General features: G+C 48.5%; 1 protein-coding gene across 1 annotated transcript in view; it reads right to left on the reverse strand.

The window, feature by feature from the left end:
* Positions 1 to 383: 383 nt before the first annotated feature.
* Positions 384 to 23,727, reverse strand: part of SLC28A3 (solute carrier family 28 member 3) — an 86,756-nt gene continuing 63,412 nt past the window's right edge. Inside the window, exons 8-19 of the mRNA XM_017350819.3 lie at positions 22,952 to 23,065; positions 22,350 to 22,427; positions 19,267 to 19,347; positions 16,913 to 16,993; positions 14,317 to 14,442; positions 12,651 to 12,781; positions 10,535 to 10,703; positions 9,851 to 10,048; positions 4,260 to 4,341; positions 3,176 to 3,274; positions 2,824 to 2,944; positions 384 to 1,863 (exon numbers count right to left, since the gene is read on the reverse strand). Of these exons, the coding sequence (XP_017206308.3) occupies positions 1,740 to 1,863; positions 2,824 to 2,944; positions 3,176 to 3,274; positions 4,260 to 4,341; positions 9,851 to 10,048; positions 10,535 to 10,703; positions 12,651 to 12,781; positions 14,317 to 14,442; positions 16,913 to 16,993; positions 19,267 to 19,347; positions 22,350 to 22,427; positions 22,952 to 23,065 (1,404 nt within the window). The 3' untranslated portion in view covers positions 384 to 1,739. The remainder of the gene's footprint in view (positions 1,864 to 2,823; positions 2,945 to 3,175; positions 3,275 to 4,259; positions 4,342 to 9,850; positions 10,049 to 10,534; positions 10,704 to 12,650; positions 12,782 to 14,316; positions 14,443 to 16,912; positions 16,994 to 19,266; positions 19,348 to 22,349; positions 22,428 to 22,951; positions 23,066 to 23,727) is intronic.

A 23,727-nucleotide genomic window follows, 5' to 3' on the forward strand; every position in this document is an offset into this window, starting at 1 on the left:
ACCAACAGAAGGAAGACCTTTCTCTCTGTCTGTCTCTCTCACTGTCTGTAACTCTACCTGTCAAATAAATAAATAAAAGATCTTAAAAAAAAGGGGGGGGGGGGATTGCAGAGAAGATAGTAGCCATAGCACAGAAGAGAACCAACATTGAATAACTGGCACTCCCGAGAAATTTTGTCATCGGCTGCTATGCAACCTGACGGCAGAGCTCCGAGACTAGAAAAATGTAGACTGAGGTTCAAGAAAAATCGATACAAATGATCAGAAACTGGATACAGTTTGGTACACAAGTATTATACGTCACAGAAAAAGAGTCCTTTGGGCAGTTAGCTCCCTCCCCTTCGCCACAAACCTTCTTCTTCAAAAAAGAAAATATCAAATAGTTTCCCATGGATTTACAAAAATTTATTTTTCTGAATGGACACCAGGGAAAATATAAACAAAATAAATTACTTAAGGTATTTCAAAACCTTTTTTTTTCCCAGAATGTTTTTCTTGAGGTCATCTTTGAGTCATCTTTGATTCAGTTTTTTATTCCACATGATTGTCACACTAGTAAGGGCAGTAAAAACATTTCCACCACCGACTCTGGAATTTTCTTCTGAGATGCTGAGATCCATTAAGCAAGTTTGATGCTAACGTCTTCCTGGCCAATGAAGTATTAACGGAAGGTTTCCAGGTCTCTGCCAGGACTTGTCTTTCTCAGCTGCTCTTTTCATGACTACTTGACGGAAGAGTTGCTGTTTTCCCATCTTGTCACAGGGATATTATGGGATCTGCACGTGACTTATGCCGCAGAAGGTTGGCTCCTTGAAGGGAGACGTGGGTATCACGTATCACTGTGACCTATCACGCTGCTCGGCCCTGTCTCTGACAAGGTGGTCACTCATCAGTGGTCACTCGCTGTGCTTGTCATAGGACTGCCTTGGCTGATAGGGACGTAGTGTAAATTAAGGATGCGACTTCCTGGAGACGTTTTTGTCACCACCTGCCCCCGCCTGCCTCCCTTTCTAACTTTAGACCAATATGCCCCCATATAGGGTTCTGAAATTGAAGAAACGTGGAGTGCAGCCTAAGTCAAGCTTCACAAACATGCATGGGAGTGAAAAGGAAATTGGTGAACTGCTGAGGTTTGGGGGCTGTATGTTACTGCAGACCAATTTAGCTTGCGCTGACTGTTACAACCCTTTAAGCAAGGGGAGTTGAAACCCTTGTTTCGGTAGGGTCTGTGTGATCTCCTGAAGCATTCGACGACCTCTTCAGGACTTCCTGAGGGTGACTGGTGTTGACCATTTCTCCCTGTGAAATGCAAGTTCCGGCTGTTTCAGGTAAGCTACGGTGGATACAGAGTGATCTCACCTGAGAGGTGCTGGCAGTCAGCCACTTAGATGTTATGAGGATGTGCTTGAATCACAGCCCAGCTGTTGCAAGCCACGATTTACATCTGTATTCTCATGAAATGTTCTGAAAATCTAAGCTAAGAAAATCTTGTTGGAACTGGAGATGGCTTCTCAGGGGGGAAGGGATGGACTGGGGGTGGGCAGAAGGGGAGGAGGAAGATAGTGTAGCCCTGAAGGATGTACTCTTCTTTTTCTTCTTTCCATGCAGCTAAAACTGATTCCCCACTGAAAGTATCAATCCAGGCCCCATAGCCTCCCCCCGCCCCACCCACCCTTCTTCTGTCTCCAAAGGAGAAATTCAGCACCAGTGCTCAGAGTTCTGGGGGGAGGTGTGTGAGCTCAAAATGTATTCGGGATCCAACTGCAGTTAAATGTCAATGGGTTCAATTTGCAGCAGCCCTTCAGAGCGTACAGGCTATAGTTTCTTCCTGGGATGACCTCACCGGGTCCCTTGGCAACAGCGCTGGTGGGAAACGAAATGCAACAGTTAAGCCTTGGATGGTGGAAACAGTAGGTAGATAGAAGCTGAAACATTAAAAAATATAGCACAGGCCAGGAAACTGACTTCCTGCTTCACATTCTGGTTAGGGCTAAGGACAGAGGAGCCAACAAACTCGTTTTGGATGGCCTCAAGGACACCCCCCCCGCCCTTGGAACAAAGCAAGGACAGAACCAATCCTTACAACACACTTGCACCTTAATGAGGGCATATAGAGTGGGAAGAATAGTTTTGCACATGGAATTCTGCACGGTGAGGGTGGTGGCATGCATTACTGGTAGTCTCTAATAGACCATAGCCTATCACCATTTGTGATAGAGGAGGGTAGCCATGAAGGGCATGGTCTTTGTGGACAGATAGACTTCATGTTTGCACTCATTTTGCTTGAGTGGGCATAGCCTCCCTCAGTCTTGATTTCATCCAATGCAAAGCAGTGCTCTAGAGTTTAATTTGTCCGAGTGTCTGCAAGGGTTAGGTGGTGGTTTACTTCACAAAGTAGGCCAATGCAATACCCAAGCAGCACTAGTGAGTCTTACAGTTCCTAGTCTTAGCAGAGAAAAGTCAATGCGGAAGGCTGTTAGAGCGGTAGCACAAGTTCTTTCTTTAAATGAAGAGATAGACAGTTGTGGCCTGGGAAAGCAGTGGAAGATGACCCAAGTGCTTGGGCCCCTGCACCCACATAGGAGACCTGGAAGAAGCTCCTGGCTCCTGGCTTCGGATTGGCGCAACTCGGCCGTAGTGGCCAACTGGGGAGTGACCCAGCGGATGGAAGACCTCTCTCTCTCTACCTCTCCTTCTCTCTTTCTGCAACTCTGACTTTCAAATAAATAAATCAATCTTTAAATAAAGAGATAGAAAGCGATAATAAGGGAGTGGGGTCTTTGGGTTGGAACTGATGATGACGGAGTGCAAAGAAGGCAATACCTGGTCCACAGACTTTGGCAACAAGCTACCACTTCAGGTGTGCTACTGGGCAAGCTGGAGTTGAAGGCATTCTCTAAAGCGTGCTGGCAGTTGATGTCTACGGGAGTGGCGGACAGGATGCCTAAGGGCAGGAGAGAGTGCCTTTGATGGTCATGGTCGACGAAGTCACGGAACCCTCCTGTCCCATGCTCCTCCACCCCATCTCACACATTTCACTTCACAACATGCCGCTCAGCGGTGCTGGCCCCCAGCTCTCTGCAGCAGCTTAGGCTCCAGTGCAGGCTGGAGACCCTGCCTCCCCCAGAGGCTGTCTCCCTGTAGGCACCCAGCACCCCAAGGATGGACGCAGTACCTGCGATGCAGGCAGTCATGAAGCAGGCGGTGGTCCCCGCGATCAGCGCTCTCACTGCCCCAGCAGCGATGTCACGCTTCCTGGATGGAGCCATGGATGCTGGGGAACATGGGAGGGGGTGTTGTGAGCGTGATGCTGGGAAGTTCAGGGCTCAAGAGCTGAGCGATGAGCTCTGCCTCAGAGAAGCTGTCTGCTGTGGGAAGAAGGGAAGAAGAGACTCTTCCACACCAAAGGGCTCAGAGGCTTCTAAGCTCTGCGTTAGTGTCTTCAGGTTCACCCGAGGGGCTCACAGTGTACCTGGAGCATAGCAAGTCGGATGGGTTGCAAGAAGAGATCATCTGATGAGCTGATCTGCAACCCAACTGCCCCCAGACATTTCTATGCCACGGCAGACATCACTAATAAATCGTGGCATTTGGGGCCAGTGCTGTGGCGTAGCAGGTAAAGCCACCACCTATAGTGCTGGCATCCCATATGGGCACCGGTTCAAGTCCCAGCTGCTCTACTTCTGATCCAGCTCTCTGCTATGGCCTGGGAAAGCAGTGGAAGACGGCCCAAGTCCTTGGGCCCCTGTGCCCATGTGGGAGACCCAGAAGAAGCTCCTGGCTCCTGGTTTTGGATTGGCACAGCTCCGGTTATTGTGGCCATCTGGGGAGTGAACCAGCAAATGGAAGACCTCTCTCTCTCTCTCTCTCTCTCTCTCTCTCTGCCTCTCCTCTCTGTGTAACTCTAACTTCCAAATAAATAAATAAATCTTTAAAAAACAAACCCAGGGGGTTTCCATTGTGTCCTCCGAGTCTTTCTCCAGGCAGGCCAGCATAAGCCTGTTGGGATTAGCACGCCTGGTGAAATCTCTGTCGCCCCTGGGCTGGGAGGAGCAGTTGCACATTGGACCTAATTCTTCCCCAGTTAGCTGACTTTGGAAGGCTATACTGCAGAGCTGGGACCAAAAATAGCCCCTGGGGGGTTTACTATTGTGGCAGGACCTTTCTGTCCTGACGTGGATACCATTATAGAGCAAGATGCAGATTCTCAGCCCTGTTTGGGTCACCTCTGGGAGCTGCAGAACATTCTCTTCACTTACTGAGTCCACCAATCACTATGCCTAGGGAACCGATATTGGCGAATCCACAGAGGGCGTACGTGGCAATTGTCTCGGCGCGGATCTGCAAGGAAGCATAGACAGAGACTCACAAGATGTGGCCCCACCTCGTAAGTCAAGCAGACATCGTAGTGAGCTTCATATTTTGACTAAAGCATCAATAGTGGCAAAGAAAGACACAACACATGACATGGACTTAACCTGATACTTCCTGACATCCCCTGGAATTTTTTTTTTTTTTTAAAGATTTATTCATTTATCCAAAAGGCAGAGTTACAGAGAGGCAGGGGCAGAGAAAGAGAAAGAGAGAGAGGTCTTCCATCCGCTGGTTCACTCCTCAAATGGCCACAATGGCTGGAGCTGTGCCTATCTGAAACCAGGAGCCAGGAGCTTCTTCTGGGTCTCCCACGCAGGTGCAGGGGCCCAAGGACTTGGGCCATCTTCTACTGCTTTCCCAGGCCACAGCAGAGAGCTGGATTGGAAGTGGAGCAGCCGGTACTTGAACTGGCAGCCATAGGGGATGCTGGCACTGCAGGTGGAGGCTTTAGCCCACTACGCCACACGCCAACCCCTCCCTTGGAATTTTAAGGGGGGAGGGTGGGAAGAGGTTGTGGGGATTCCTGGGTTTCATACGCGCAGCTCTAGCTCCTGACTTCAGTTTCCTGATAAGGTAGCGGTGATGGCTCAAGTCAGTGGGTTCCTGCACCCACTCAGGAAGCCTGGATGGAGTTCCTGGCTCTAAGCTTTGTCCTCTGCCCAGCCCCATCTGTGGCAGGTGCCTTTGGGGAATGAGTCAGCGGATGGCAACTATTTAGCTCTCAATAAATAAATAATTCAAAAAATTGTTTAGAAAGGAAAACATTCAATGACATACAAGAATCTGTTCAGCATCATTAGTTATCAAAGAAATGTAAATTAAAATTGCAATGCAGTGTTACTACTTATCCACCATACTGGCTAAAATTTAAAAAGACTGGCAATGTTAAGTGTTGACAAGAATGTGAAACAACTGGAATATTTCTGGGAGATATGTAAATGACCCAGCCTACTAGAAGAACAGTAGGGTTTTTCTTCCTAAGTTAACACCCACTGCCCGTGAGACCCAGCAATTTTCTATAGGTGAGCTAAAAGCAGGTATCCACAGAGAGACTGTACAAGAATATTATAGCCATGTTGTGCATAATAGCCCCAATGCGAGAAATGACTAAAGTGCCCTCCAAAAGTCGAATGGATGAACCCACTGTGGATGTCCATAACATAAAATGCTCTTTGTAAGAAATAGAAGATGACACATAGAGCCATACGAATGCCACACGAGTCCACTTATATAAACTCTGGAACGAGCAAGAATGATTTACAGCAAAAGCAAGATCATCGGTTGCATGACAGCAGGTGGTCAGGGGGAATTCTGACCACAAGGGGCCACAGGCACCTTTTAATCACAATGGGAAATGTTCTACACCTGGATGGTGGTCATAGTTACACACAGATGACCCTTCATTATAGCTCAGTGTGAAAAAAGGAGTTACACTGGCCAAAAAAGGAACTTCTCAGGTCATGGGAGCTTCCTGTCCATGTCCGTCCGTGGCATGTGCCTGCTGTGCCTCAGCTCTGACCACCTCATGGGGATGTTATCATGCTCACTCGGGAGAGTGAGAGTGGATGGTTGGTCCCTTCACCGGCAGTGAGAAGATGGAAGTGAATTTGTAAAGTGTGCATGTGGTCCTCTGGCTCTAACCCAACAGCTGAGAGGTGCTGCTTCAGGTTCACAGATTGAACTACAGGAGGCTCCAAGGAGTCACTGGGCCCTGCTCTGCAGCAGAGACTTACCCAACCTGGCAAAGCTACCCTTGCTATTGGGGCAATCATTTTTTCCCCAGTATTCTGGGGGAAAAGATAATCTATGTTTTGGTTGAAAGAAGAAACCAAGCCAATGCTACATTCGAAAGTAGCAGTGCCCTTTTTCCTTTTGCTAAACGGAATTTTTTGAAAGCTCACATTCAAGACTCAAGTGGTCAAGGTAAGCTTTTTGTTGATCCTAAGGCCTCTCTTCTCTCTCATGGTTTCTGAGAACTCCTTTGTTGATATTTTCCATCAGCCGCATAGAGCGGGAAGGGAGAGACTCTTCAAGTATTTGTGCAGTCCACTGTTCGTGGAAAAGCTCATCCTTGCCCACTGCTCTCTCTAGTGCTTTTCAGTCCCTTCAATTGGCTTCAGAACCAGACATGCTCGTTAAGAGACTGTGGGGAGAGGGATGACGTAAAGGGGCTTGGAGTCGGTTCTTCTTTCTCCTGCCTGAATCTGCGCAAAGGAGACGCACAGCACTTTGACTTTGCCCACAAATGCGCAAGACTACATGATGGAAATATGTGGACGGCCCCCCAGGGAAACTCCCAACCAACACACGCTGTGGCTGTCTTAGCTCGTGAGCAAAGATGACCTACGTGCAGGACAATCACCAGGCCATGACTTCCATTAGTGAAGACTTGCTAACAGTGGCCGTCAGCACGGGCTAGTTAAAATGAATTACGGCGTGGTCGTACACCAGAATACAGTGTCACAGGCACTGATGTGGAAAGATAGCGGAGACGTGTTATTAAGTGCAAGAAGCAAGGTTAAGAACGGGGAGCGTGACATGTGCCGGAAAGAAGAGCAGAGAACTCACTTTTCCCTCTGCATCTTTCTGCACCTTTCGACTACTACTCCATGATAAACATCACCTGTCAACAAGGGAGCGAACATGCAGAGAGCAGACAGACCTCCACACCCACAGATTCTCAGAAGCAGATTCAACCAGCCCTGGATAGAAAATATTCAGGGAAGAAATTGCATCTGTACTGCACACGGGCACACTTTCCCCCTTCTCATTATTCCCTACCCAAGGAAGCATAATGACTCTTACACAGCACGTACAGTCATGGGGTGGAGTGAGCACTGCAGAGATGACCTAAAGTGTATGGGAGAATGTGCCTAGGTTTCAGGCACATACTACACCATTTTATAGAAGGGACTGGAGCAACTGCAGGCTTCGGTATCTCGGGTGGGACTCCTGGGACCAATCCCACGTGGGTACCACAAGACAATTGCATTGTCTTTACTCTAAGAGAGATGTAATGAACAGCTCATTCTAGGTACATGGGCGTTACATTCGGTTCTGACCTCTTGTTTTCACAGGGGCGGAGAAAGGACAGCCATTGGGTTGTAAAAGGCCCATAAAATCATTTGGTCACAAGGTTAGCATTATGGCACAGTAGGTAAAGCCACCATCTGCAACACTGGCTTCTCATATTGGCACCGGTTCGTGTCCCGGCTGCTCCACTTCTGATCCAGCTCCCTGCTAATGCACCTGGGAAAGCAGCGGAAGATGGTCCAAGTGCTTAGGCCCCTGTCACCCATGTGGAAAACCCGGATGAAGCTCCCAATTCCTGGATTTGACCTGACTCAGCCCAGGCTGTTGTGGCCATCTTGGAAGTGAACCAGTAGATGGAAGATCTCTCTCTCTCTCTCTCTCTGACTTTCAAATAAACAAATAAGTAACTCTTAAAAAAATCATTTGGTTTCGCCCTGGCAAGGCAACCACAGGTAGGACTCGATATTCAATAAATCCTTTTTAAGCTGATGATTTTGTATGGCCCATGAAAGATGTTATAAATATCCAAATGGTCCTTGACAGAAAAAACAGGTTCTCTGCCCCTGTAGGCGGTCACCAATGTGCACAATTAGGTGGACATCACTGGGGCTTTGCTCTGGGGCCCACACGGTACTTGTAAGCTTGTCATGTGGCGCCTTTACAGGAAGCTGTTGGACGGGCTCCTGCACTCTTTAGCTGGCAAGCAGAAATTGCTGGGATTCAGCCCCGTTTGTTGAGTGGAGATCAGAGATTTGGAGGAACAAAACGTTTCCTCCCTCCCTCTGACTGAACAATAGCACAAGCCACTGGGCTTGTGCTCCAAGTGGTCTCTGTACACCTGGCCTTCGGCTGGGCTCACCCCCAAACTCAAATCAGCTCCACTGTCTTGTCTCTACCTTCCTTACCTTCCTGCTAACCTTCTCCCAAAACTGCTTAGCACTGCCAGACCCCCCCCCCCCCCCCCCCCCCCCCCCGGCTCACTGTTCATTAACAAAGCTATTTTCTCCTGGCAACTGGCAGTCGGGGCAAAAATAAATCAATAAAAAAAATAAAAAACCCACTTCCCTTAATTTAGCTTATTATTTACTTTTGGCAGGAAAACAGACTGGTTCTGGTGGCCTGCACACAGTGAGGATATTCAGCTAATACCACTGGGAAAGGACCCCCCCCACCTCCACCGCCGGAGGGCCCCCCCAGTCACATCAGATGTGCAGGACAAAATGCCCCCAAGCATGCTACACAGATGAGGGCTCTCCCGGAGAGGCTGTCATCTTTGTGTAACATGTAGGAGGAAATCCCATCGTCTGCACTTCCGGAGGCTGGGAGGGGATGGCGTGGTGCTCGGGGTGTCTGTCTCAGAACCTCAGGCAGCCTGTTTTTCCTCCCCTTTCCTTTGAAATCCATGTTTGTGATAGCAATGCTAATTCCAAATGGGTCACTCCGATGAGCGATGGTGGTGGTTGAAAGGTTCACCACCCATTGCCCTAAGAGTTGCCCCATGGGATGCTATTAATCCTCAGGGGAAATAGCTGGACACTCAGATGCAAACATGACCTCACCCGAGTACCTCACCCCTCCAAAGGCAGGCAGACAAGAGCATGCGTAACAGGCTATTGAGCTAAGTCCTGGCTTAATTGTGGAGTGGCTGTCTCAAGGTCATCTGATCCCAGAGCCTGAGGTTTCTCCTTCCTCAAATCCACTTGGAGAGCAGCAATGCTGTCCTACCACCTGCTGAGGTTGCCCAGTCACTGTATTACAATTAGACAGCTTCTACGTTCAAGGAACCCTTTAGCTAGAAAAAGCCATTAAGGGACCAGCGCTGTGGCATAGTGGGTAAAGCCTCCACCTGCAGCGCTGGCATCTCATATGGGTGCCAGTTCAAATCCCAGCTGCTCCACTTCTGATCCAGCTCCCTGCTGGTGCACCTGGGAACACAGCAGAGGATGACTCAAGTGCTTGCGTCCCTGCCACCCAAATGGAATTGCTGGCTCCTGGCTTCAACCTTGCCCGCCCCATCTGTTGTGGCCAGTTGGGGAGTGAATCAGTTAATGAAAGATCTCTGTGTCTCTCCCTCTCTGTAACTCTGCCTTCCAAATAAATATTTTTTAATAAAAGTAAGTGTGCTTGTAGGAGGCATTTGATAAATATTTATTGATTCGATTGTAGGCTTAGATCTTGTAACTCTGCGTCCACAGTGCTCAAAAGTAAATGACCACCCTATAAGGACATCCGTGTGTCTACACACCCACACACACACAGAGCAACGGACAGAGGACCCATACATACTGCCCAATTCAATGTAACGGAAAATCACCCAGTGCCATGGACATTATGATAAAAACCAAGGGCCCATATAGTTCCTGACACACAGGGGCACACGTAACCCCTGATGAACCTATGAATGTGATGAGGAAATGTAATGGAAAAGCAGAATGCTACTCACCGACATATACTGCTGCACACCATTCACAAATTTAGGTCCAGCCTCTTTTCTCAAACTGATCAATCTGGAGAGGTGCTCGTAAGCCACAAACTCATTGAAGAACGTCTTATAGCCTATGAGCTTGGCAACCATGAAGCTGTCTTGCCAGTCCACTCCCATCATGAAGGAAAAAGGCATGAAGATGTAGGAGCATATGAGCTACAAAGACCAAAAGTTGACACTGCAGTTGAGGTCATGGAGCCCCTAAGAAGAACGAACGTCTTTCTCACGAGACTCGGTTAGTTCTCGCGGGAAGGGATCAGCCCTTGGGAGAGCAGGTTATTACAAAGTGTGTCAGCTCCTCTGTTCCCTCTCCCTCTTTGCAAGTGCCTGCTTGCCCTTCTCATCTTTCTACATGCAAGGAGCAGCTCGTAAACCTCACCAGAAACCAAGCAACGGAGCCACCTGACCTTGGACTTCCAGCCTTCAGAACTGTGAGCGACATAAACCTCTCTTCTTTATACACACTCAGTCTCAGGGTTTCCGTGACAGCAACAGAAAACAGACCAAAGCAGATGTCAGGACGGGAACTGGGTTGTTTGGAGTAGCCTGGGTAAGTCAGCTGTCTGTCTTCTGTACTGTGTTAACAATGTGCTGCAGGACTTTAGACAGAAACCAGAGGACCAGAGCACAACAGAACTATACCTCGAAGCTCAGCTGTGGGTAGTCAAACATGTTTCCAAACCAGGACAGGGCTGAGTTCACAAAAGACAGCAGGGCCAGGAAGGCAATCAGATTCACAGTGATGTTGGCCACCAGAGCGATGGAGGAGGATGCTCCCTGGGTCGCAGCTTCCAGCAGGTTCCTCGAATCGCTTTTGTCAAAAAAATAACAATTCCAAAATTACCAGGGGCTGGCGGTGCACGGATATCACAGGTGTAGAAGTGGAATATTGGAGTTCATTGAAGGGTGAGATGAACCCTCAGATACATGCCCTTGTGGTCAAAACTCTGACCTGAATGCCTTGGAATTGTGATGGAATTGTGATGGGTTATAGTCGTTGAATACAGGTGTGAGCGTATGAATGTTTGTTCTAATTTGGGAGCATTTGTAATACAAACTGGAAATGATAAAAAACACTTACAAGCTTTAAAGAAAATATTTATTGCAAGTTGCTACCAGGGGCTGGAGCAGTGGCGTAGTGGGTAAAGTTGCAGCCACCTGCAGTGCCAGCATCCCATATGGGCTCTGGTTTGAGCCACGGCTGCTCCTCTTCTGATCCAGTCCTCTTCTATGGCCCCCATCTTCTAGCAGTAGAAGATGGCTCAAATGCTTGGGCTCCTGCACCCATGTGGGAGACCTAGAGGAAGCTCCTGGCTCCTGACTTTGGATTGGCCCAGCTCTGGCTGTTGTGGCCATTTGTGGAGTGAACTAGCGGATGGAAGACCTCTCTCTCTCTCTCTCTCTCTGTGCCTCTGTCTCTCTGTAACTCTGCCTTTCAAATAAACAGATAAATCTTAAAAAAAAAATATTCTGACAACTCAAGGAAGGCTTGCATCACCATGGCCTCACATAAGAAATAAACTATCATGTCACCTTGGATCTCTGTGTGTTCTCCTAATCCTTTACTTCCCCTCCAATCTCAGAGACACCTGCCCTCCTGAACTCTACTGGACATGGTCTTCCTTTACAATTTTGCTACATGCCTGAACCCCTGAGTAGCACATTCTGTAAGGCTGCATGTTTCCATTTTGGAAAATATGCTTGGGATAAGAAGTGCTTTGGATTTCACATCTTTGAACATCTACACATATGTAATGAGGTATCTTGGGGATGAGGTCTGCCTAAACACACAATTCACTTATGTTCCATAGAGGAAGGATCTTCAAAAAGGTCATTATGACAATGTACGGATTTAAAATTCTGGGGGGCCAAAATAAACTTTTTTTTTTTTTTTGACAGGCAGAGTGGACAGTGAGAGAGAGAGACAGAGAGAAAGGTCTTCCTTTGCTGTTGGGTCACCCTCCAATGGCCGCTGCGGCCAGCGCACTGCGCTGATCCGATGGCAAGAGCCAGGTGCGTCTCCTGGTCTCCCATGGGGTGCAGGGCCCAAGCACTTGGGCCATCCTCCACTGCACTCCTGGGCCACAGCAGAGAGCTGGCCTGGAAGAGGGGCAACCGGGACAGAATCCGGTGCCCCGACCGGGACTAGAACCCGGTGTGCCGGCGCTGCAAGTTGGAGGATCAGCCTAGTGAGCCACGGCGCCGGCCCTAAACTTTCTTTTAAAAAATTGTTAATTAACTTATTTGAAAGGCAGAGGGAGAGAGAGGAGAGAGAGAGAGAGATCTTCCATCTACTGATTCACTCTCCAAATGGCTACAACAGCCAAGTCTGAGCCAGGCTGAAGCCAGAAGTCAGGAACTGCAACCGGGTCTCCCATCCAGGTCACACGGGCCCAGTGCTGCCTTTCCAGACACATTAGCAGGGCACTGGATCAGACGTGGAGCAACTGGGACTCAAAACAGCACTATAATATGGGATGCTGGCATTACATGCTATGGCTTAACCCACTGGGCCACAATACCAGCCTCCAAGATTATCTTTTAATTTCATTTTCCAGGAACTTTTTGAGGTGTCTTTGAATTTACAAGGAAGTATGTTTAAAATGAAAAGTTAAGGGGATGTACTGAGATTAGAGTGCTTAGACTTTGATATCATAATTCACTGTGTTGGCCGGGTATCCCATTTTGGCTGCACTTTGACTTCGGATTCCCCATCCCAGCTGTGTCATCATTAGTTAGGTGAGCATGTCTCACTCACCCATGTTCCATTTTCATGGCATTCTTGAGGGTTATTTTAGGCTTTTCTGTCTCAGGCCAAAAGAGTTTTGCTACAGCCAATGACGCAGGCGCTGACATGACTGAAGCCGTCAACAAATGGGTGGAAGGAATCTGAAATTTCAGGAGAAAGAGGACAAACAGGTTTTTGCTTTACTCTTGTGTTCAGAAGAACGGGCCAGAGGCCTTCCCTGGGAAGAGGTAGGGCAGGAGTTGACACTCAGCCAGAAGTTGATGCTTCTCTAGACGGCTGAAGAGTAATTCCAGCTCAGTGAGCCAAACCATGGACATCACTTGGGAGTCAGAGAAGAGGGAGGATTTGGTGCTGATGGGCAGGTACACCCTGGGGCCAAAGCATCGAATCAAAACCTGGTCATTTCAGAAGAAAAACGAACCCTTTCCAAGAAGACTGCTCAAGCTCTCCGCTGGCCTTTGGGACATTCCAGTGGTCTTTCATTGCACCCTCTATTGCGACAGAGCAACCGTGGGTGTGAGAGGCGACTGGAGAAGGGACTCTGGACCCAAGCGCCAGATCAGATAGTTCCTTCTGCACTCCAGAAATCCTTCCTCCTTTACACCACGTTCACCTACCCAGAGTCCCTTTACTCTGAGAGCTACTTCTGTCTTTCTCAATAGAAACCTACTCTCCCCTTCCCACTCCACTCCCTTGCACGGTCTTGGATTTTTCCAGAATTCCAGAGTCAGCACCTCCCTCCCCATCCCCCTCAGGCCTGGCACGATTCTGAAGGCAGCATTCTAGCCGTAGGATGCAGGGACGCATCTAGGAGTCGCCAAAGTGCCCACCCCTAACATGACTTCTGCCTTGTCTTTCCCTACCCCTTCTTCATCGTGGGCTCTCCCAGGCTGCAATGACCTTGTAAGAGACCCCAATGACCACAGTCACACTGTGAGAACTCTGTTGTTGGGTTTCTCCACTGGAAGCTACGTCTATGTCTTCTACCTCTGTCAGCTCTGTGCCTGGGGTACACACACCAGTTACCCTAACATTCTCCAGTCCAACACCATACATCGCCCAATTTCAAACTTGGTTGTGTAAAAATATATTGATGTCTTGGTTTCATCCCAAGAAAATCTGCATTAATGACCCAGGAGTGAGAGTCTTTGAAAAACTGGATGATTTTAGTGTGGTAGTAGGATTTAAGAACCAGTGCTCTGGGCTAGGGATCAGACAATAGATATTTTTAGCTTTGCAGGCCACACTACCCTGTAGCAGGAAAAGTGCCCCAGACAAAAACAAATCAGAGAATCTGGTTTCCAAGAAAGCGTCATTTACAAATCCAGCAGTGGTTTGGATGTGGCCCATGGGTCCCATTTTGCTGACCCCTGGTTTAAATCACCTTTACTAATGCCAGTAATTGTTTGTTTTTAAACAAATTTAGATTTTCAGCAAAAAGCAACTTCAGAATATGATTTTGAAAATTAGGCTACGTTTGGATACAACCCACGCCGAGGGGACAGGAATAGGAAAGTGAATTCCTCGGGGTCCACATTCAAATGCCACAACAGTGGTAACAGTGACAATCAGGACACTCTCTTGATCTCCTTCTCCCGCTAGCAATGATAAAGAAAACAAAACCCAAAACAACAGCCAAGAAGGAAGAGATTACATTTTCCAAACGTCATCTCACCCCGAAAGAAATGTACGCGCCTAGGACGCTTCCTGCGATGGTGGAGAAGCCAGCAGTCATGATGGCGTGCAGTTCAGACCTGGTGACGTGCGGTAGATACGGGCGGACCAGCAGTGGAGACTCTGTCTGGAGACAAAGAAGGCCGGCCTGATGCAGCGCTCGCTTTTAAACCTCGGGTGACGCCGACCTGCCCAACACTGCATTCTGCAGGCAGAATTTCTTTCTCTTTTTGATTCCCAATAATTGTACCAATTTTTTTTTTTTTTTAACTTGAAAGGTAGAGTGACAGAGAGAGAGAAAGAGAGGAGGGAGAGAGAATCTTAGATCTCCCATCTGCTGGTTCACTCCCCAAATGGCTGCAACAGGTGGTGCTGGTCCAAGCAGAAGCCAGGAGGCTGGAGCTCCGTCCAGTCGCTCACATAGGTGGCAGAGGCCCCGGCACTTGGGCCATCTTCTGCTACTTTCCCAGGTGGGCTAGCAGGGAGCTCGATCGAAAGCAAAGCAGTCAGGAGTCGGAACCAGCACTTGGGTACGGAATGCCGGAATCAGAGGCAGAGGCTGAGCTGGCTGGGCCACCACTCTGGCCCCTGACTGTACGTATGGATAGGGTACAGTGTGGCATTTCACCATCACCTGGGGACAGGTGTAAATTCTTAGACTTACTGAAGCAGTAGTCTGCGTTTTATCCAAGCTTTCATGTGACCGTGATGCATGTTCAAGCATGAGACAAAACTCTATCCATACCTGGGTCATGTGGACTTGAGCTCAGTGTGTGTATAGAATCATGGGTGAGTTTTGCAAAATCTGCACTCATAGGGGGCCTCCTCCTCAGGGAAACAGAGACATAGTATTTAAAAACTAAACTGCAGCAGTAACCAGGATGGGCATCGGCAGGCACCTTTGTCCTGGGGAATGAGAGACCTCTCTCTCTGGTGGGTGGGAAGGACCCAGACGTGATGTAGCTTTAAAAGCTTGAATCTCATTAAAGGAAGACAGGCAGCCTACAGTGTGGGTCTCTCCATGCGTAATAGCTGTACTTTCAGCATATTAAGTATCAAATTGAGCACCACAGAAGCATGTGTGCAATTTTACAATTTTCTCCTCATTATTTCTAATTGTTCTATAAGATTGAATGTGTCGAGCCTCAATTTATAGACTAAATAGGGACCCAGTACGGGAGCCCTCTCACCCCACAGCTAGGAGCAATCAACTCAAGAAGGTGCCCTAATTAGTTCTGAGATTTTATGACTATAATTATAATAATTTCAACTCCTTGGGAAGGAAGTGTGGGCCACTCTTCCCCTCCCTCTCTGTGAACTGTGCTCCAAGCTCACGGGGCCTGGCTCACCCCCAGCAAAGCTCAGCTGCCTGCAGCAGTTGTCAGCCTGGGGTATGGAGTCATGTGTTTTTCTGAGTGACTTGATTTTTGCTTCAAATTCAGTTTCCTTGGGCAGTGGTGCTGGCTAAGCATTTGCGTACTTCATTCCTGGGTGTGTGATTCCATTCTGCCCAAAGCTATATATCCTGAGTGTGGAGCAGCTATCACCACGTCTTGTTTGCACACCCCTTAGGCAGGCTGTTATTTGAGGGACACCCCCTAGCATCATATTTCTTTGATTCAATGGACCCAGGCCAAAAAAATAAGAAATACCGATCCATGTGATAGACCAAGAAGGAAGAAAATTGTAGCCTAAAGGCTTATCTTGGATGAGATGAGGAAAAAAAAAAAAAAAAAAACAACACCTGAAAGCATTTGTCTTCAGGCTTGTCAGACAATTCCTGCCAGTTCAGACAGGCTGAGAAGGCACCAAACATTTGCCCCACTGCTCCGCTGTTGGTGGAAAGCTCTTGGTCTCCATCATTGCCGCAGGTACCACAGCACACAACGTGAGGCTGCCTGTTACGTCTTTCGCAGTTTCAAGATGTTGAAATCTTTTTGAGTGCAAGAGCTGCTAGCCTTTGAAGAGTTGACAGAGATCTCAGTGACTCAATGAACTCAGAAGAGATTTGCTGAGAATCTAGATGTGAGAAGCCCTACGATTTAATAAAATGACTCAGAACTTCCTCTAAGAAGCCAATTCCATACCAACGCCATCCCTGGAAAGAATTTCTCTCTCTAAAAATCTGAAGATTGCCAATACCTGCCGTTTCTTATTTTGACTCCCTTTGCTCTACGCTAAAAGAAGTGACAGGGGCCGGCTGCTGTGGCACAGCGGGTTAAAGCCCTGGGCTGCAGTGCCGGCATCCCATATGGGCACTGGTTTGAGTCCTGGCTGCTCCACTTCCAATCCAGCTCCCTGATAATGTGCCTGGAAAAGCAGCAGTGGATGGCCCAAGTCCTCGGGCCCCTGTACCTACATGGGAGACTTGGCTCCTGGCTTAGGATCGGCTCAGCTCCAGCTATTGTGTTCATTTGGGGAGTGAACCAGCAGATGGAAGCCTTCTCTGTCTCTACCTCTCTATAACTCTGTATTTCAAATAAATAAAATAAATATTTTAAAAAAAATGACAAATTGCCATGTATTCTCCTTGCCCTTACTGGAAGTAGGCTGTCCATTTCAACAGGCGTCTTTAGGTTTTGGGTGTGATAACTTACTTGTCCAACAAATATATTGCCAGAAGCAACTACAGATTCAATAGGAGATGAGCCCATGGTAACCAGCATTACCCATCCGACCTAAAAAGGAAGAAAGGGACAGTGTCAGTGAAGAGCTCTTTGCATCAACAACCCTTCAAAAGTTGCCGAACTGGAATAAAAAATGCTGAGGCCTGTAGCAGTTGTTGGTGGGCTAGTGATGGCACGGTATGGAAGCGTAACCCACGCAGCAGGTGGTGCGGCGGTGAAATCCTCCCGTTGGAGCGAGAAGTTTCAGTTGCTGGGCAAATTTGAACGTTCCACAAATGGATTTCTTTAGATACTAGGGCTCTTTGCAAAGTTCATAGAACAAATGAGTACTATGAAAAAACGATGTGTAGATTATGAAAAATAAAATTGTTGGCACCCAAATAAGCTTACCTTCCAAATCTATTTTTCCCACAAGCTTTGTGAGGTACTCCTCATAGTAGACTACAAATAATAATGACAACTGCTAGGCACCATGGCAGGCTTTACTGACCTATCTCAAGCCCTTGACCTAGGTAATGCGTTTAATCCTAACAATGACTCTTGGAGAGAGGCCCTGTAATCATGTCCATTTCCTAGAAGTCTCTGTGTTCTGTCAAAGGCCACCCTGCTGATCGGTGGCGGGGTGTAGCAGAGGTTTGGCCTTCTTATTTCCTTCACATGAACATGGTTTTTGGTTCTTCTTTGTGTGTTGGTTTTTCTGCCAGGGACTGTGGTCCCCACCCCAGGATGGGGACTTCCTGTGGGATTCTCTCCCTTGCGTTCCTTTGGCTTAGACAGGAGTGCATTGATGCTAAGTGTGACAAGGAGGAAACTCTGGTGCCTGGAGTTCTTGCCGGGTTTTTAATTCTCTGCTGGTTTTCTGGCTCTCTCTTTCCCTACGCTCTTTTCTCATGCTTCTTGCAGATCCATCTGACTTCTCGGTGGAGAGGAAAGGGGGGTTGTGGGCTGCCCCCTAACTCTGAAAGCATGCTTTTTCTCATGTGTACGCCGGCTAGTTCACAAAGGTCCTTGCTTTCGGATCTGACATACAAGTGTAGGATGCGCAGTTAGCAGGGATGAGATGAATGAACTCTTCAGCCTTTTTAATTTTTCAAAATGCCTGTTTGGGGGCTGGCGCTGTGGCACAATAGGTTAATCCTCTGCCTGTGGCACCAGCATCCCACAAGGATACTGGTTTGAGTTCTGGCTGCTCTTCTTCTGATCCGGCTCTCTGCTATGGCCTGGGAAAGCAGTAGAAGATGGCCCAACTCCTTGGGCCCTGGCACCTGCGTAGGAAGACTTGGAAGAAGCTCCTGGCTTCTGGCTTCAGATTAGCCCAGCTCTGGCCATTGCAGACATTTGGGTAATGAACCAGTAGATGGAACACCTCTCTCTCTGTGTCTCTGTCTCTGTCTCTGACTCTGTCTCTCTCTCCCTGTAACTCTACCTCTCAAATTAATAAATAAAATCTTAAAAAAAAAAAAAGGAAGACTGGAACAGGCATTTAGCACATTTTTTTTTTTTTTTAATTTATTTGACAGGTAGAGTTAGACAGTGAAAGAGAGAGACAGAGAGAAAGGTCTTCCTTCTGTTGGTTCACCCCCCAAATGGCCGCCAAGGCTGGTGCTGCGCCGATCTGAAGTCAGGAGCCAGGTGCTTCTTCCGGTTCTCCCATGCGGGTTCAGGGGCCCAAGCACTTGGGCTATCTTGTACTGCTTTCCCAGGCCACAGCAGAGAGCTGGACTGGAAGAGGAGCAACCGGGACAGAACCCGGCACCCATATGGGATGCCAGCGCTGCAGGGGGAAGATTAACCAAGTGAGCCATGGCGCTGGCTCCTAGCACAATTATTAATGCTTGGGATGCCTGCATCTCCTATAAAAATAAAATAATGTAAAATATAAAATAAAATAAAATGTTTGTGTGCTTACAAGTCTCCCTATGGAAAAAAAGAGCAGCTTTTCCTGTTTGCTTTGTTTCACACAGCAGGAGCAGAAGTGTCTCGTTGTGTAACACCCTGAAGATAAGGGGCGACTTTGTCTAAGACACGTAGCAGATAACCAAGAGGGACAGAGAATGCTGTTTCCTCCCGGCTGGTGTCTGGCCTCAATTCCTCGGTGGAAGAAATAACTGCTAGGTTTTCATGAAGGCAGCCACCGGGCTATAAACCGAACCAGGGCCCTGACACAAACAGGTCCTCCCTGGGCATGGGTAGGATTTCGGGGTTGACTCTTGTAGCATGGATGATGGAGGTAGGTCTTGGCAGGAAGAGAAACACCTGGATCAAAGGCATTTATGACCTTGTGCTGGACACAGTCGGCACCCAGCACCCCCCAGAACCAGTACCTTTCTGATGACCCATTGCATGAGCCCCAGGTAATACAGCATGGACATCACAGTGCTGAAGAAAACCACAATCGGCAGGACCTAGGGATGACAGAGGGGAGACAGAAGTGACCATGGCTCGGCTCAGTGCTGATTCTAGAAGCCTCTGCGGGCTTCCTATCAGGTCTCCTCTGGGCCTGCTTTCCTCCCTCTGCACTGGAATCTCCTCTCAACTTTACCAGGCGGCTTCCCCGTCGTGGGATCTTATTCTAGTGTCTTCCAAAGAGGTCTGAGTACTGCTACAGTCTGTGTGTTGGAAACTTAACTCCCCAATGCCTATGTTGATGGCATTGGAGGTAGGATTTGGGTAATTAGGATTAGATATGGCTCTGAGGGTGGAGGCCCCAAGATGTGGCTGTATAAGAAGAGAAAGGGGGACCCTCTTAGTCTTGTGGTGGGATGCCCTCGGCCACATTCGGTTGCAGCCTAAAGCCCGTCCCAGCTGCTAAGCAGAGGCTGGCCCCATGCTCCTGCATTTCCCAGTCCCTAGAACCATCAGCCAAATAAACTTACTCCTTAGAAATTACCTGGCCTCAGGGATTTTGTTCTAACAAAAGAAAATGGACAAAGCCAAGTGTGTTTCACATCAGATGAGACCTTTTTTCTCTCATAGACTCTCTTCCCTTACATAATGCATGTGGCTTTGCGGGGAACCTGTAATAACTGCATCAACAGGCTGAAGACCGCTGGCACACATTCCTGTCGCCCTAAAAACACATGGATTTCGCCACTCCTTGGCAGAGGAACCCGGGCTGAGGCTGTGGTCACCTCGGATGCTTCTTTGCGGTGCTTGCACAGATCAGACAAGGCAGGTCCGGGCTCCTAGCCAATGCCTTCTGTAGAGTAAGCGCTCAGTCTTTTAGCTTTTTTTTTTTTTTTTTAAGATTTTATTTATTTATTTTAGAGGTAACGTTACAGACATAGAGAGAGAGAGGTCTTCCATCCACTGGTTCACTCCCCAAATGGCTGCAACAGCCTGTGCTGGGAAGATCTGAAGCCAGGATCCAGGAGCTTCTTCCGGGTCTCCCATGCAGGTGCAGGGGCCCAAGGACTTGGGCCATCTTCTGCTTTCCCAGGCCACAGCAGAGAGCTGGATCGGAAGTGGAGCAGCTGGGACTCGCATAGGCACCCACATGGGATGTCGGCACCTCAGGAGGAAACTTAGCTTACCATGCCACAGTGCCAACCCCAAGTCTTTTAGGTTTTATAATAATAATCCTTTGGGGCACACTTTTGGCACAGTAGTTAAGAGGCCACTTAGGGTGCCCACATTCCACATCTGAGTGCCTGGTTCGAGTCCTGGCTCTGCTTCCAATCCAGCTTCCTGCTGATACACACCCTGGGAGGCAGCAGATGATGGCTCAAGGACTTAGGTCCCTGCCACCCACTTGGGAGACCTGGATGGGGTTCCAGGCTCCTGGCTTTGGCCTGGCCCAGCGCTGGGTGTGCTGCCATTTGGAGAGTGAACCTGTAGATGGGAAATCTCTCTCTCTCTCTCTCTCTCTGTGCATCTATCTTTCTAATCAAATTAAAATAAAGACTTAAAATAATGATTGTGAATTTCAAATCACCAACAACAAGTGACGGCAGTTTGGAAGCTCGTTTAGTTCTGCTGTCATAGAAAAGCTGTCTTTTCCTAGAGCCCATTTTCCTGGAGTGTTCTGATGCCTGCCAGGCAGCCGGTGATTCTAGGGGGAGCAGTTTTCTGGTCTGCATAGTGCTGGAGGCTGGGTCCCTTGCTGCGCCTGCCCCACGGCAGCCCTGGCCACTGTTCCCCAGACACACGGCCAGACACGAGCTGCCACCAGAGGTACAGGATGATCGAGGACAATTTTTTCAGGATCTAATTTAGAGAGGCCTATTAATAATATATATTAAAAGACATTTTGTGCCAGTACTCAGAGCTTGCTCTCTTAGGAGCATTTGATTGCATGGAGTGGCTAAGCTATGGCTCATCCCCATGATATTCCTGGGTGGGTTCTGTGCTGGCGGGAAGCAATCAAGGCAGTCCCTCGTGCAGAGGTCATGGGCAAGGCCAGAAGCAGATGTCGGGGGTGATTAGAGCCACCAGCAGGGAGCTGGATCAGACACGGAACAGCTGGGACTCGAACTGGCGCCTATGTGGGATGTCAGCATCACAGGTGGTGGCTTTACCCACTGTGCCACAATGCCAGCCCCGGCGTGAGCATATTTTTATCTCAGCCTATAGACGCTTGATTTTTTTTGGAGATGGTGTAGTTACCACAACACCAAAGCATCAGGCCAACAGCTTAAGAAAAGACTCAGGTGGTACAGTGGGGTGAAGCTGCCTGTGATGTTGGCATCCCATCCGAGTGCTGGTTCCAGCCTTGGCTGCTCCACTTCTGATCACACTCCCTGCTCTTATGCCTGGGAAAGCAGCAGATGATGGTCCAAGTGCTTGGGCCCCTGACATCCATGTGGGAGACCTGGATGAAGCTCTTGGCTTTGGCCTGGCCCAGGCCCTGTGGTCATTTGGGGAGTGAACCAGTGGATGGAAGATCTCTATCCCCTGACCCCTGCCTCTGGTAACTGTCTAGACCAAGGCTGTGCAAAGGGGCGATGAGAAGGGTTTGGTGTGAGGATGGCTGATGTGGGTGACCAGCTAAGCTATCCTGGTCGGCCTGGGATGGGGCTGGTTTCTGAGTGTAGAACTGTCACGGGTCCTGGACGTGGAATTCAGCAGGGACCACAAGTTTGGTCATGAACAAATACACAATCTTCTCGCCCCTGAGGTACCAGATGCTACTAGCCTGATGATATTTTTCATTAGCATCTCAGGCAATGCTACAAGCACCCCACATCCTCCCCAACCACCACTACAAAATATCTAGATGTTTTCCTCAATGCTACACAGTTGTAAGAACGTAAAAGTATTCAGTCTACTGAGTTCAGATAACGATGAAATGCAACAGCCTGCAGGAGCAGACCTGGGTTTGGGTCAGGGAGGTCCTATCTGAGCACCTGCAGAGACCAAGAAGCTATTGCCAATGTGGCAATTACGTAGAAAAGGGGTGTGGCTTTACCTTAAATGCAAAGAAGTGGTCTGTGTATTTCTCACCAAAGACAAACGACGCGCCAGCATCAGTGTACCCCAGAAAAGTCTGAGTTAGAGAAAGAAAGAAAGAAAGAAGTTATTATGATAACTGGAGGCTACAGTGCACAGCGACACCAGGCTCTGCCAAGGATGGACAGAAATCTGGCTGACTGGACTTGGAAAATGCACGTTCTCAGCTTGGTCCCTCCAGGGAATGGCACAGAGTGCATTCTGGAATTACACCTGCCGTTTCTGACACTCCGCCTGATTCCAGGATGCAGAGGAATGAGCTGAGGGTGATGATTTGCTCCAGCAAACTATGAAACTCGCGTGGATGGTACCAGTTCCCACTGAATACAGAGCAAGCCTATTGTCAGCAGAGCCACATCGGAAGTGTGCTACCCCTTGGGCAGGATGCCAGTGGGGACAGGTGAACACGTTCAACATAAACACAGTTATCTGATTCCCACTATGGGGTTTAAGCCTGAATCAACTAGGGCAGACGAGGCAGCCTATTCCAGACATATGTTGAGCTGTGGAGTAGATCCAAACATATCATGGAAGTAAGGTGTTCCACTGAACCAAGCTTACCTGAACTTGTTTTCCCAACCAATCGAAAGCAATAAATCCGGGTTTGGTCCTTAGAATTAAGAGCCCAAGAAGAAACTGTAGCCCAATTCCCCAAAAGACAGGTCTCCAGTAAACCTATGTAGGAAGATGAAGAGAGAAATCTTATTAGATGATTGCTGACCTAGGCACACATGTCCAAAGCGTCATATATTTCCTTGGTTGCATTCTCATATGTAGCCTGGGACCTACCTTTTTTGAGAGGCCAGAGCATTGATGACAAGAGAATCCCTTGATTAAAACCGTACTTAAAAACCTTAGGATTGGGGCTAGAATGGTGGCGTAGTGGGTTAAGCTGCTGCCTGTGATGCCAGCATCCCACATGGGTGCCAGTTTGTGTCCCGATTGCTCTAGTTCCAATCTGGCTTCCTGCTAATGGCCTGGGAAAGCAGTGAAAGCTGGCCCAAGTGCGTGGGCCCCTGCAACCCACGTGGGAGAACTGGAGGAAGCTCCTGGTTCTTAGATTCGGCTGTTGCAGCCATCTGGGGAGTGAACCAGTGGGTGGAAGACCTCTCTCTCTCTCTCTGCCTCCCCCTCTCTGTAACCCTGACTTTCAAATAAATAAATAAATAAATCTTAAAACAACAATAACAACTCGGGATTTGGAACAAGTGTTTACCCTAGCAGTTACGAAGCTGGGTTCCATGCCTGGTGCTGGCTCCTGACTCCAGCTTCCCGCCAAGGCAGACCGCGGGAGGGAGCAAGTGATGGCTCAGGTAATTGAGTTCCTGTCTCTCAGG

This window comes from Oryctolagus cuniculus, chromosome 1 (genome assembly GCF_964237555.1).
Source record: "Oryctolagus cuniculus chromosome 1, mOryCun1.1, whole genome shotgun sequence".
NCBI lineage: Eukaryota > Metazoa > Chordata > Mammalia > Lagomorpha > Leporidae > Oryctolagus > Oryctolagus cuniculus.